The 14,497-nt window shown below is 45.7% G+C and overlaps 1 protein-coding gene and 1 long non-coding RNA gene across 3 annotated transcripts in view; one reads left to right on the top strand and one right to left on the bottom strand.

Annotated features, from left to right (window-relative positions):
- Fmo1 (flavin containing dimethylaniline monoxygenase 1) overlaps positions 1-14,497 on the top strand; it is a 33,310-nt gene that overhangs the window by 5,377 nt on the left and 13,436 nt on the right. Inside the window, exons 1-4 of one of the 2 annotated variants that reach the window (XM_029476887.2) lie at positions 1,541-1,730; positions 1,968-2,105; positions 13,011-13,199; positions 14,333-14,495. In XM_029476887.2, coding sequence (XP_029332747.1) covers positions 1,974-2,105; positions 13,011-13,199; positions 14,333-14,495 — 484 coding nt within the window. In that variant the 5' untranslated portion in view covers positions 1,541-1,730; positions 1,968-1,973. Of the gene's footprint in view, positions 1-1,540; positions 1,731-1,967; positions 2,106-13,010; positions 13,200-14,332; positions 14,496-14,497 lie in introns of those variants that run through there. The other variant, XM_021157252.3, reaches the window with a different exon arrangement.
- LOC147006183 (uncharacterized) overlaps positions 7,404-14,497 on the bottom strand; it is an 82,982-nt gene continuing 75,888 nt past the window's right edge. The window contains exon 3 of the long non-coding RNA XR_015048078.1: positions 7,404-7,438. This is a non-coding gene — a long non-coding RNA (uncharacterized LOC147006183). The remainder of the gene's footprint in view (positions 7,439-14,497) is intronic.

The raw sequence follows: 14,497 nt of genomic DNA, 5'->3' as shown, positions 1-14,497 counted from the left end.
CTCACCAGCTCAGAAGAGAAGTGGATGGGGAGTGGGGGTTGGGGGTAAGGGAAGGATTGTGGAAGGGGGTGACCAGGAGGGGTCAGTGAGTGGGATGTAAAGTGAGTTAAAAACAAAATTAAATGTAAAATAAATAAACAAAATAATGTATAATAAAATGATAAATATATAATTAATATATAACATAAACAATTTATAAATGTCCATAATATATAAGTGTATTAATATATAGATGTATATAATATAGAAATATATAATACATAAATGTATTTAATATATAAACATATTTAAATATATAATAAAATACTAATAAATAATAAAAATAAAATAAAATAAAAACAATTCTGTATCCATTACATCATTTCCTCAGAGCTTCTCTAGGAAGAACACACTCTTTGTGTAGCAGAGAGTACAGCAGCCTGAGCCCCCATTTCTGAACTGCTTCTCTTGGGTTTCCAGTCCTAAAAATACAAATGAAACATACTCAACTCTGGGAACAGATCACGTGGGAAACAAGAAAATAGAAAATGTTCAGGAAGACATTGTCACTGGGTACGTCCTTGTAGTTGAGGGATAGGACGAGCTATGGCTCATGTGATATAGTGCATGCCTAGGACACATGAAGCCCAGGACCACAAAAACAGAGTATCATGGTAGATGCCTGCAATCCCAGCACTCCAGATGGTGAAGGGAGAAGGATGAGAAGTTCAAGGTCACCCTTGGCTACAGAGTGAGTTTGAAACCAACCTGGCTTTGGCTTTGTGAGACCCTGTCTCAAAAAAAAAAAAAAAAAAAAAAAAAAAAAAGAATTAAGAGAGAGAGAGTTTATGTCAGAAACATTGGCAAACAACATCTAATATTTAGTGTGTGCTGAATGTGTATGCTCTCAATCAGAAATTCAGAAAAGGAGAAACCAGCTTTGGAAAAAGCTTACATTATTGAGCATTTACTGTGCTACCAGGACCTATTCTCAGATACATGACACAGGTTAATTCATTTGATCCTCAGGAAACACTGGGAAGAAGCTACAAGATTTTCTCCATTTTCACAATGCCCTGAGAATTACATAATTCAGATCACACAGTTTTAACTGACAGAGATGGTCGTTTACCCAACTGTGCTATGTTGCTTGCACACAGGGTGTTCTTAAAAGTCCACGGTATTAATACATGGCCAGAAAACCCTCAAAGCTCTACACATGAGGACTGTGCCATGTGCTCACAAAGGTGAATCGCATCAGACTGAAGGAGGAGAAACATCTCCTCTGACCGCCCTTCAACTCTAATTCCTCCCTGGCAGCCACCTTGTCTCTTCCATCGGTGACTAGTTGTGAATTATATTCCAGTAGTGCTGTTGCGGCCTTGGCAGGATGCCAGGACAGAACCCAGGAGGCAGTGCTGTGGCACCTGTGGTGACCACAAGTGTCTTGGCTCATAGTCCTAACCCCACCCTACCAGCTGCTGTGTAGTTTTCTGGGACGTCCCAAACCAATCTGAGTGTCCTTAATGTGATTTCTTGGGGGTGGGGGGCGTGGAAGAGTGTGTGCATGTGTACGTGTGTGTGTTCCAAGGCCACCCTCTCCTGTTCTCCTGTCTGCTGCTCCAGACTGCTCCCGGGTTGGAGCCTGGAGGAGGATGGAGGCAAGCCAGTTCAGAATGCAAGACTCTGCCCACCGAAGGGTCTGGTTTCAGCCACTCTGCCAGAAGTTACAATTGCGTTAAAGACCACAAGTGAGTGAACGGAGAGAGCCAGCTCTGGCCAAGGGGTGGGGACATAACCCAGCTCAGGGGTTAACTCGATGACCTGAACGTTTTCTTTCTCACATTGACACACCACAGATAGTCTACAGAGGACGCAAACTGAGAAAATCCCTTAATCTCCCAAATTCTTTTCCTGGTTTGTTGAGTAGCCAAGGCTTGGGTGGGGCTTTTGTGAATAAAACGCTGCTCTCGGTTTTCCCTCCGCAGAGAAACATGGTGAAGCGAGTGGCAATTGTGGGAGCTGGGGTCAGCGGCCTGGCCTCCATCAAGTGCTGCCTGGAAGAGGGGCTGGAGCCCACCTGTTTCGAGAGGAGCAGTGACCTGGGCGGACTTTGGAGATTCACGGTAAGTAGGCGATTCCCATACTTTTATCTGTCTATTGGGAAGAGTCTAGAAAGACTGGAAAGGTCTGCTGAGTGGAGAGATAGTTAGGGGGACCCCAGAATTGTAAAAAGGCTTAAAGACCCTCCCAGAAAAGCAAAGAGAAACGGAGACTGAGCTCTAGGTGGGGTGCCCACTGCCTTATAACTGTCTTGGGAGAAGAAGTACACCCACCCATCCACCCCCCGCCCACACACACACACACACACACACACACACACACACACACGAGAAACCCACAAAGCGAAGAGGAAAAAAAAAAAAGCAATGCCTGGGACTGACCAGAAAAGCACAGGGTAACGATGCAGGACCAGAGCGGGGATCTGCATAGAACAGAGGCTGTAGTGAGAATTTCAGCCTCTATTCACAAAACCGAGCTGCCTCTAGTCACATAGTTTCCTGGCCCCGCTTCAGCTGGGACACCGTGACACGGGGGTTCGGTGAAGCAGCAGGAATTCTCACAACCCAAGATCCTGCTGTTTGAACAAAGGTCATCCACACCATGCACAAGCCGCAGTAGAGACTGCGAGCCTCCGGAATCTCAGTGGGGTCATGGTGTGAACTGGTCCAGGGTCTGGAAAGCCCACCCTTGGCTGGCCAGGAGCCCTGGTGGGGATCGCAGCAGTCCTGCTGCAGCTGTGCTGCGTGCCAATGAAACCGCAAAGCCAAAAGGGAAACTGTTCTTTGGGTTCCAGCACTCAGCCAGGAAAGAGGCTTTTTGGTTTTTTTGATTTTTGGTTGTTGTTCTCCCCCCGCCCTCTCTCTTCACCGTTTCAAGGAGAAAACATTTCCCACGAACTTTAGGCAAGCTGTCAGGAGCTGGGGAAAGGAGCAAGTGTCAGACAGCCAGGCCTCAGAGACCCTGGGAAACAATCCCCCTTTATAGAAGCCAGGAACTTGGAACTGAAATAAAGTAATTTTTTTTCTAAAGTAGAGAGCAAAACCTCAGAGAAGCTACTGTTGCCTGTTTAGGCAGAGTCCTCCAGTGCAGGCAGGCCTGGCTCACATAAAAATGAGTATCTTAAGGTGCTTGACTACCAGACTGTGATCTTTGATGTAGAGAAAATTTCCACGGGAGATCTTAGGAAGGAGCACGCAGGTCCTCGTGATTCAAACTGCATCTGTTCTGACAGGATGGCAGACCCCTTGCATGTGCTAAAACTCCTCTTCCACATTTCACTGCAGGCATTACTAATCAAACAGTTGGCTTTCTACAGTGAGCCTCAGTATAGGAATCCAGATGAGTGCATCTGATCCACAGACGTTAAGAACTGACACAGGAAAAGAAACAAAACAAACAAACAAAAAAGTTGCATTAAATTCCGTTATGTGCCTAAGGTAAATTTCAGTCAAAACAAAAAGTGAGTCCAAAGATCAAAAGCTGTACTTAGCTTCTCGAAACGCCAGACCAAAATGCTCACTGGAGTCACAGTCATGTAACTATTAACCCTAAAATTCATTCATGTCCAAATCCAGAGAAATCTGTCTCCATCCAGTTGTGCCCAGCTAATGTGAGCAGATCAAACAGGTACACAAAGAGCACTGTAGGAGACACAGAGATGAGAAGGCGTCCCTGCTTCTCTGGAGAGCTATTGGCAGAAGAAAGACTAATGATCTTACAAATTACAAACAGCCCTGTAGGTGAGGGCAGGGTTACAGCCACTGCTGGAAACCAGAAAGGTTATGTAGAATGGACAGCCCATGATGGGTGCTAGAAGAGTTCAATAAACAGAAGATAACATGCTCAGAAAATATAAAGGTTCTATATTGGTGCATGCAATGCATCTGAGAGGAGCGACAGACAGAAAGCAAGCAGGTGAATGCCTGCTTCAATGGCAAAGCAGGAGAGCAAAATTTAGAAAATTCTTGGTTGTTGTTCTGTTTGAACATACGCATGACAGGAAGGCCCAGAGATGACTGTGGCTGAAGACTGAAAGTCCATAGATTGATGGCAAGAAGTGATTGAATATGCAAGTCCAAGCTGAGACACCATCCTTACAAAAAAAGAAGGGAGTGCAATTGTGGGCACAAGGACATGGTTAGTCCTGGGAAGACAAAAAGATAAGGTATACTCTTCTCCAAAGACTGGAGGAAAGGGAGAGCACACAGAAGAAGACACAGAGGAGAGAGCACACAGGAGAGAGCACACAGAAGAGAGCACACAGGAGAGAGAGGACCGGAGAGGGAGCACACAGGAGAGAGCACACAGGAGGGAGAGCACACAGGAGAGAGAGCACACAGGAGAGAGAGCACACAGGAGAGAGAGCACACAGGAGAGGGAGCACACAGGAGAGAGCACACAGGAGAGAGAGCACACAGGAGAGAGAGCACACAGGAGAAGGCACACAGGAGAGAGAGCACACAGGAGAGGGAGCACACAGGAGAGAGCACACAGGAGAGGGAGCACACAGGAGAGAGCACACAGGAGGGAGCACAGGGGAGAGAGCACAGGAGAGAGAGCAAACAGGAGAGGGAGCACACAGGAGAGAGAGCACACAGGAGAGAGAGCACACAGGAGAGAGCACACAGGAGAGAGCACACAGGAGAGAGAGCACACAGGAGGGAGCACACAGGAGAGAGCACACAGGAGAGAGAGCACACAGGAGAGAGAGCACACAGGAGAGAGCACACAGGAGAGGGAGCACACAGGAGAGAGCACACAGGAGAGAGCACACAGGAGAGAGCACACAGGAGAGGGAGCACACAGGAGGGAGAGCACACAGGAGAGAGCACACAGGAGAGAGAGCACACAGGAGAGAGAGCACACAGGAGAGAGAGCACACAGGAGAGAGCACACAGGAGAGAGAGCACACAGGAGAGGGCACACAGGAGAGAGAGCACACAGGAGAGAGGGCACACAGGAGAGGGAGCACACAGGAGAGAGCACACAGGAGAGGGCACACAGGAGAGAGAGCACAAAGGAGAGAGGGCACACAGGAGAGAGCACACAGGAGAGAGAGCACACAGGAGAGGGCACACAGGAGAGAGAGCACACAGGAGAGAGCACACAGGAGAGAGCACACAGGAGAGGGAGCACACAGGAGAGAGCACACAGGAGAGAGCACACAGGAGAGAGCACACAGGAGAGGGAGCACACAGGAGGGAGAGCACACAGGAGAGAGCACACAGGAGAGAGAGCACACAGGAGAGAGAGCACACAGGAGAGAGAGCACACAGGAGAGAGCACACAGGAGAGAGAGCACACAGGAGAGGGCACACAGGAGAGAGAGCACACAGGAGAGAGGGCACACAGGAGAGGGAGCACACAGGAGAGAGCACACAGGAGAGGGCACACAGGAGAGAGAGCACAAAGGAGAGAGGGCACACAGGAGAGAGCACACAGGAGAGAGAGCACACAGGAGAGGGCACACAGGAGAGAGAGCACACAGGAGAGAGCACACAGGAGAGAGAGCACACAGGAGAGGGCACACAGGAGAGAGAGCACACAGGAGAGAGAGCACACAGGAGAGGGAGAGTACACAGGAGAGGGAGCACACAGGAGAGAGAGCACACAGGAGAGAGAGCACACAGGAGGGAGAGCACACAGGAGAGAGAGCACACAGGAGAGAGAGCACACAGGAGAGGGAGAGTACACAGGAGAGAGAGCACACAGGAGGGAGAGCACACAGGAGAGAGAGCACACAGGAGAGAGAGCACACAGGAGAGGGAGCACACAGGAGAGAGAGCACACAGGAGAGAGAGCACACAGGAGAGAGAGCACACAGGAGAGAGAGCACACAGGAGAGAGAGCACACAGGAGAGAGAGCACACAGGAGAGAGCACACAGGAGAGAGAGCACACAGGAGAGGGCACACAGGAGAGAGAGCACACAGGAGAGAGGGCACACAGGAGAGGGAGCACACAGGAGAGAGCACACAGGAGAGGGCACACAGGAGAGAGAGCACACAGGAGAGAGGGCACACAGGAGAGAGCACACAGGAGAGAGAGCACACAGGAGAGGGCACACAGGAGAGAGAGCACACAGGAGAGAGCACACAGGAGAGGGAGCACACAGGAGAGAGCACACAGGAGAGAGAGCACACAGGAGAGAGCACACAGGAGAGAGAGCACACAGGAGAGAGAGCACACAGGAGAGAGAGCACACAGGAGAGGGAACTCAAAGGAGAGAGAGCACACAGGAGAGAGCACACAGGAGAGAGAGCACACAGGAGAGAGCACACAGGAGAGGGCACACAGGAGAGAGAGCACACAGGAGAGAGCACACAGGAGAGAGAGCACACAGGAGAGAGCACACAGGAGAGAGAGCACACAGGAGAGAGAGCACACAGGAGAGAGAGCACACAGGAGAGGGAACTCAAAGGAGAGAGAGCACACAGGAGAGAGAGCACACAGGAGAGAGCACACAGGAGAGAGAGCACACAGGAGAGAGAGCACACAGGAGAGAGAGCACACAGGAGAGAGCACACAGGAGAGGGCACACAGGAGAGAGAGCACACAGGAGAGAGCACACAGGAGAGAGAGCACACAGGAGAGAGCACACAGGAGAGAGAGCACACAGGAGAGGGAGCACACAGGAGAGAGCACACAGGAGAGAGAGCACACAGGAGAGAGAGCACACAGGAGAGAGCACACAGGAGAGAGAGCACACAGGAGAGAGAGCACAGGAGAGAGAGCACACAGGAGAGAGAGCACACAGGAGAGAGAGCACACAGGAGAGAGAGCACACAGGAGAGAGAGCACACAGGAGAGAGAGCACACAGGAGAGAGTACACAGCAGAGAGAGCACACAGGAGAGGGAGCACACAGGAGGGAGCACACAGGAGAGAGCACACAGGAGAGAGAGCACACAGGAGAGAGCACACAGGAGAGAGCACACAGGAGAGAGAGCACACAGGAGAGGGAGCACACAGGAGAGGGAGCACACAGGAGAGGGAGCACACAGGAGAGGGAGCACACAGGAGGGAGCACAGTGAGCCAAACTGAAGCAAAGAGGCAAGAAGTTGAAAGAGTATTCACACCACCAGACCAGTAGCCTGGGTTCTTACTGGAAAATATAGCCGTCTCTTTAGGGTGGAAAGGGTGTGAGGTAGGAAAGAGAATTAGGGAATTAAAAAATAAAGACAGTCCTTTTAAAAGAGAACCATGTGCGAGAGGACTGGGAGGGAGCTCAGTGGGTAAAGTATTTGCTATACAATCATGAAACCCTGAGTTTAGAACCCCAGTACCCATGAGTAATGCTGGTTGTGGCGACTCAAGCTTGTATCCCCAGTGCCAGGAGGCAGAGACAGGAGAGGCTTGGTCCATTAGTGACCTCCATGTTCAGAGAGAGTCGGGGTCTAAAAAAAATAAGAAGGAGAGTAATAGACAACATAGAACTATGTACTCCACCTCTCTCTGTCTCTCTCTGTCTCTGTCTCTCTGTCTCTGTCTCTCTCTTTTTCTCTCATTCTTTGTCACACACACACACACACACACACACACATATATACACACAGGAAATGTGATAGAGCCAAGGGGGGCGGGGGGGGGGGGAACTAACAAGATTATCTAGCAGCTGTCATGTCAAAATGGTACCCAGACACCAAAACATTTCATCTCTATGACTTCATTTATAAAATGAAACCAACTTTGAAAACCAGGTTAATACTGAGTTTCCAAGGGTTTGGATTATGGAAATCTTCACCACCACCATCATCTATCAGCCTGGAGGCACCTCTGCAATACCTTGACAGTCCTTCAACTAGGCAACCTTGAAGGTGTCCTCCAGCAACAGCATGCTAGGACTCTCCCAAGATATTCATTTGCCCTCCTTCCCCAACATACACATAGACCACCACCACCACCATCATCACCACCATCAACACCACCATCATCACCAACAGCAAAGATCAGCTCAAAAATATCTTGGGATCTAAAGTAGGTAAGGTACCCCAATCAAAGCCAAAGAATTAAGGCAGCTTCTATTTTCAAATAGAAAGAGGGCATGAATATTATAGAGATTATGAGCTACTTTATTTAATTGACCACTAGCAGGACCATGACTCTAGTCTCCAAGCTAACACAGAAGACAAAGGTTTTGGTGAGAAAGTAAGGCCATCATTAACTGAGGCAAGGGAGAGGATGCAAATCACTAATAAACACACACACACACATACACACGCACACAGACACACACACACACACACACACATACACACACACACACATACATACACACGCACACACACACATACACACACACATGCACACACACACATACACACACACACACCACACTGGTAAAGCCTCCTGATTGACTGTCACTCAAGTGAACAGAGATCAAGCATATGAAACACCTTTGTCACAGTGAACCTTCTTAGCCAACCAAGAGGGTGGAAGGGCTCACCACAGTAGCACTATTGGTTAATGGACTCAGTTATAAAATGATAGTTGCGAGTTAGGGGTTGGAACTCAGTTGCTAGATAACAGAACGCATGAAGCCCTGGGTTGGATCCTCAGAACCCAGCACAGCACAGTAGTCCACTCCAGGGACTTCAACACTCAGGAAGTAGAGGTAGGAGGATGAGAAGAAAATTCAAGGTCGTCTTCAGCTACATAGCAAGTAGGAGGCCGGACTGGGCTACCTAGGACCCTGTCCCCCAAAACAATAAAATAGTTGAAGGAAAAGAATTTGAGGGTTTGCTTTGCCACTAACAGTGACTATTGCTTTTATAGAATTTGACTATACAAAGGGAACTTGGGAAGCAGTCTTTAAGTAAAATCACACCAGCATTGTCTAATGAGGATTAACAGTACTGACTAACACACATCCTGTTTCCTCCTTCATGCCCTATGACAGATTTCAGGGCTTACTCCAGCCAAAGGATAATGCCCTTCTGTAGGTATATCAAGATCTTCACATACATCCTTCCATTCAGCAAATGTTAATTGATAACCTACTATACAGTTTCCCCCCATTTTTGTTTTCAGTAAGGAGACTGGAATATAAAAAATAGATCATTCTTCAGCTGTCACTTCCTTCGACTGGGTTAACTTAACCTTTAAAAAAAACATTTTAATGCATTAGTGTATGTGCATGTGTGTGTCATGTATAAGCATGGGTGCATGCGTGCCCCTGCACATGTATGGAGGTCAGAGCATTTCTTTGTGGAATTGGTTCTCTCCTTTCACCTTTACTTGGGTTCTAGGGATCAGGCTTGGGTCGCCAAGCTTGTGTGCTGTCCTCTCTCTGGCCCCTACAGTCAAAAATCCATGGTCTTGGTGGGTTTCCTGTTATTCATGTACTCTAACAATATTTATTGAATTTCTGTTATCCATGGTGGAGTACACTAGGCAGACCCCTCTCACACATCAGAGATTCTTGACTACAAAAGATTTTCCTCAAAGGTGTCTACAGCTCTCCTCCACACACCCAAGAGTGTGTAGACACTGTCCTGTCCTTCAGGGAGAGCGCCTCTCACAAAGAAGCAGTGTGTGATACAGTGATGTCCGCCCCCTCCTACTTCCCCTCACCCCTGACTGATTTCCATAGTGTCTGCCCCAGTGTGCACTGCCACCAACAATCAGGGAGTGTTCCCCTTTCCCCACATCTATGCCTATATTTCTGTCACCTGCTTTACCTTTACGTTGAATCTTAGCCATTTTGGCTGAGATCAGATAGCATCTACAAATTTTTATTTTTATTTCCCTGATGCCTAAGGATGTTGACCATTTTGTTTTTTGTTTTGTTTTGTTTTGGTTTGGTTTGGTTTGGTTTGGTTTGGTTTGGTTTGGTTTTTCGAGACAGGGTTTCTCTGTGTAGCCCTGACTCTCCTGGAACTCACTTTGCAGACCAGGCTGGCCTCGAACTCAGAAATCCACCAGCCTCTGCCTCCCGAGTGCTGGGATTAAAGGCGTGCACCACCACGCCCCGCACTGTTGACCATTTTTTTAAATGTTCCTCCAATATTTGAATTTCCCGCTTTTGTGAATTCTCTGTTTAGTTCCATGCCCGATCCTCCTTTTTGCTTTTATTATTTTTTTGTTATTTGAAACAACTTTTATACTTAAATATATTTTGATTATATTCTTCTCCTTTCCCAGGTCCTTTCAGATTCTTTCTCCCTCCCTACCCACCCAACTTTTAAGTTCTTTCTCAGAATGAGATGAGAAAGACTTTTGACCCATAGCTCTTCTGCTGCCAGCAGCTGTCCTGAAGTGTCTCCCCGATATCATGGCTAATCATTAACGTTAACAAAAAGCTTAGCAAAGCTGTTGCAGGCACCTTTGACACTTTAACCAGGGGTATGAATACCACTGTCCCTCCATACAGATGGAAAAACTGAGACCAGGAGGATTGAAGAAAATTCCAAAGATTGCCCAATAAAAAGACCTCAAATATGGATCTAGACAGTCTGCCCCTATGCTGTGAAGACACACCACACACTTCTACTATTTCACAGTTCAAAAGTCAGGCAAACACTGAGTTGTACACAGTCCTACTAAGTGCCCCAATGGGTTGTGGTGGCAATCCCACTGTGCTGCCAAATCAAAGAGGACCAGAAACCCTAGACCCTCCATTCCTCTCTGTCCCTTTCTCCAAAGCCAATCTCCCCCTAATACCTTTCATTTGTTTTCTCACTTCATAAGAACTAAACCGTTTTCCTAAATGACCCCACCAATTCTCAGCAGGCATATACTGTGGGAGTCCACATCAAGTACCAGGGCACCGAAAAGAGGTACACAAGATTTGCTGACACTGCTTGGGACCAGGGGGTGCAGGTGGAGGTGGGGTTGTCTGGAGACAGGTCCAGAGGGTCTGGAAATTATTGGGAATGATTGGGAATCATTGAGGTAAATTCTGGGAGGAGTGGTCCAAGACCCACAAATAGCATTGAGAGATAACATGGACTCTTGCTCTTACACATGTGTTCAATACTCAAACCTTGGTGTTTATACAGGAGAAGCAATGGGTTGGAAGAAAGAGAGAAGGGAGCAGAGTCCACCTTGGATTCTGCCCTAAAGGCTAAGCTGTCTCTCTGTGGCTAACATCTGTGATCGATTATTTCACAAAAGGCTTTAGTGTTTCCTGGAAACTTCTCTTTCTGCCTTTACAAGCCTTTTCTAAGTTTTGCAAAATAAAGGACTTCTCCACCCCCACCCTTCTAGTTTTGTTTGTTCACTTGGAGTAAGAGTTCATGGAATACAGGGTAGCTTGGCTTATTTAGCTCCCTCGGGCCCTCATTACTCTCTGATGTGTAGACACACCATTATAATGCTGTAACTTTGGGGACTATTTCTATGAAAATCCTCACAAAATGTGTTATCTCTCCCCACTCTGTTAAAGAGTGTGAGTGATGTTCTCTCTGTCTCTCTGTCTCTCTCTCTCTCTGTCTCTCTGTCTCTGTGTGTGTGTGTGTGTGTGTGTGTGTGTGTGTGTGTCTCCCCTCTCTCTGTGTTTGTGTGTGTGTGCACTCAGGCATGCGTGAATTACCTTTTCTGAAACTTGTCTTTACTAGCAATAATGTAGTTGTGAAGTTAATGGAAGCCAGAGACACATGAGAGATTTTGCTTCTTACACAAATTGATCCCCAAATGTTTCCAATGTTTTTTCTGCTGACAATGCAGCTTCTCCACTCCTCAGGACTTTAGCTCTTTGTAGGACTGTTCTTATTCCTGTAGCTCACAGGGAAACTCATTGCTGTTTGGAGTAAATCAAACCAACTTTATATTTAGCACCCATGCTCACCATCAGCTTCAGGGATCTTCCTAAATGCGTGTGAATACAGACTGTTTCTAATCGTTTGGATGGCACAAAGGCATGCTAGTTAAAATGAGAGATTTTAAAGCCTTATTAGTTCAAAGTATTCTGTTTAAAAACTGCTATCCAACGTGAAACAAATAATGCTATATTTTTAAAATATAGTTCTCTCTCTCACTCACTCACTCACTCTTCCCATGTCATCCCTCACTCCCTCTCAAATTGGTATCCATTTTTATTATTGTTGCATACATAATATACATAGCTAAGTATAGAAATACAACCTGTTAAGCCCATTTAGTGTGGCTTTCCACTTTGTCTTGAGTAATCAGTTAAGGGTCTGGACCCTGGGCAGGGCTACCTCTCCCTCTCTCAGCAGCATCGATTGCTGTGGTTCTTCATCCACATGTGACACCCTGAGGTGTCCCTTCTGCATTAGCAGGTCCATTGACATTATCATTCAGGTCTTGTTTTAAGCAAAGTGAAGCTGTCAGGTGCAGGGTCACATACCAGGTTACAATCAGCGCGATATGGCCAGTAACATTGATTTTTTTAATCATATTTAATTTATTATGTATGACTGATATACATTTTGCCCATACTTAGAATCATATACTTTATGGGGACAGAGTGAGCCTACCCATATGAAAGGTTTATATTCATGTTCCCACTTATTTGTATAAAACAAAATAACTAGAAACTATATGTGTGTGTAGATAGATAGATAGATAGATAGATAGATAGATAGATAGATAGATAGTGTGTGTGTGTGTGTGTGTGTGTGTGTGTATAAGCAAGTCTTGTTTATCCAAGCCAGTGTCCAGGATTTGGCCCATTTGTTTTTATACTTTACTGTGATGCTGCATGCATGTGAGTTCATCCCAGACTTATTTGGTGCCATGTCATGACTAAAGTAGTGATTGTGGTCAAGCAGTTTACACTGGGCCCAGTGTTGATCATTTCCCAAATGTAAATCCTACTTTAAAAGTGATAAGTAGTCTATATTATATTGATTACCTAAAACTCAACCAATGTTTGAGACTTCAAAAATGTTAACATCCATTTTGTGTGTGTGGATATCTGTGTGTATCTATGTGTATCTGTGTGTGTGTGTGTGTGTGTGTGTGTGTGTGTGTGTGTACACTCATGAGTATGCACTGTTTTTACAGGAACATGTTGAAGAAGGGAGAGCCAGTCTTTACAACTCTGTGGTTTCTAACAGCAGCAAGGAGATGTCTTGCTACCCAGATTTCCCTTTTCCAGAAGACTATCCGAACTTTGTGCCAAATTCTCTATTCCTGGAATATCTCAAACTCTATGCAACCCAGTTCAACCTTCAGAGATGCATTTATTTCAATGTAAGTTATAAACATCAATTAGCAGTCAGGAAGTTTTCTTTTACTTGTCTCCTCTTTACCTCTCTCTAGCACAGCCCTGAGTTCTGTAGATGAACTATAGAACTGGTAAGAGTAATGAGGCCTTTGCACAAGACAGAATGGCTAATACAAATGTAGAAGCCCTAGAGGCATTTGGCATATTATATACCAAACAGTAAGGCCAGTCGGAAAGACCTAAGAAACCCAACTTCTCTGATTTTTTTTTCCTTAAGAAAGAGAGCAACACCTCCTGGTTAGTGGGAAATTTTTGCTTTTAAGTTTGACCTGTATAAGTTTATTTTTATAAACATCTTGAGGCTCAAGGTCAAGTGCTTAACTAACATGTCATATTTGAAGACATAGATTTGATTTATTGACACAATCAAGCAGTCAGAACTTAATGCTCATTTACATATATGTTCAATGAAAACAAAGAAATATATTATTTGAACCTTAGACTGTTCCCAAATAATTCCAGTTATAAGGTTAGCAGCCAGTCTCTAGAGGTAGGTATACTTCAACAATGCTTTATCTAAGACTTTTTATGAGCTTAGATACATATAATCACATTTTTGTTTTCAATGATATATAATCTTTGTCTCTATTTAAGTAACTATTGTTAAAGAATGTTCTCTATGAAAAACAAGGTTGCCCAACAGAAAGAATAATTTTCAGGCCTCATCAGAAGCCTGGGATATAATAATGAGATTTGGAGTATAGTGTTTACTTAACATGACACATATGAAGACCTGGATTTGATTCCCAGGACACAATCAGTAAATCAGAACTTAATTCTCATTTGCATATGTGCATTCAATAGAAACAAAAAAAAAATAGATTATTTGAACCTTGAACTACCCCCAAGGTTCTAGCACTTCCAGTGAGAATTCAAGCAAATTTCTCATACTCTTTGTTTTTTACTTTTCCAAACATAGAAGCCTTCTATCCAATGAATCTTGTTTGATTTGGTACCCTGATTAGGATTCTAGGGTTCTGTTCATTAAGTATAATTGTTCTCTCTATTCTAGATGCTTTAAAATGTCCACTAGTGTATCATCCAGCAAGCCCTGAAAAGGAACCTTGTGGCTGCTAATCCTGTCTGTGATTCTTTTCAGACCAAAGTGTGCAGTATAACAAAACGCCCGGATTTTGCTGTCTCTGGACAGTGGGAAGTGGTCACTGTCACAAAAGGGAAGCAAAACTCAGCCATCTTTGATGCTGTCATGGTCTGCACTGGTTTTCTAACTAACCCACATCTGCCCCTGGATTGCTTTCCAGGT

Source organism: Mus caroli, unplaced genomic scaffold, assembly GCF_978045245.1.
Source record: "Mus caroli unplaced genomic scaffold, Mus_caroli_1 scaffold_1, whole genome shotgun sequence".
NCBI classification, from domain to species: domain Eukaryota; kingdom Metazoa; phylum Chordata; class Mammalia; order Rodentia; family Muridae; genus Mus; species Mus caroli.
This window is presented reverse-complemented; position numbering and strand designations above follow the sequence as displayed.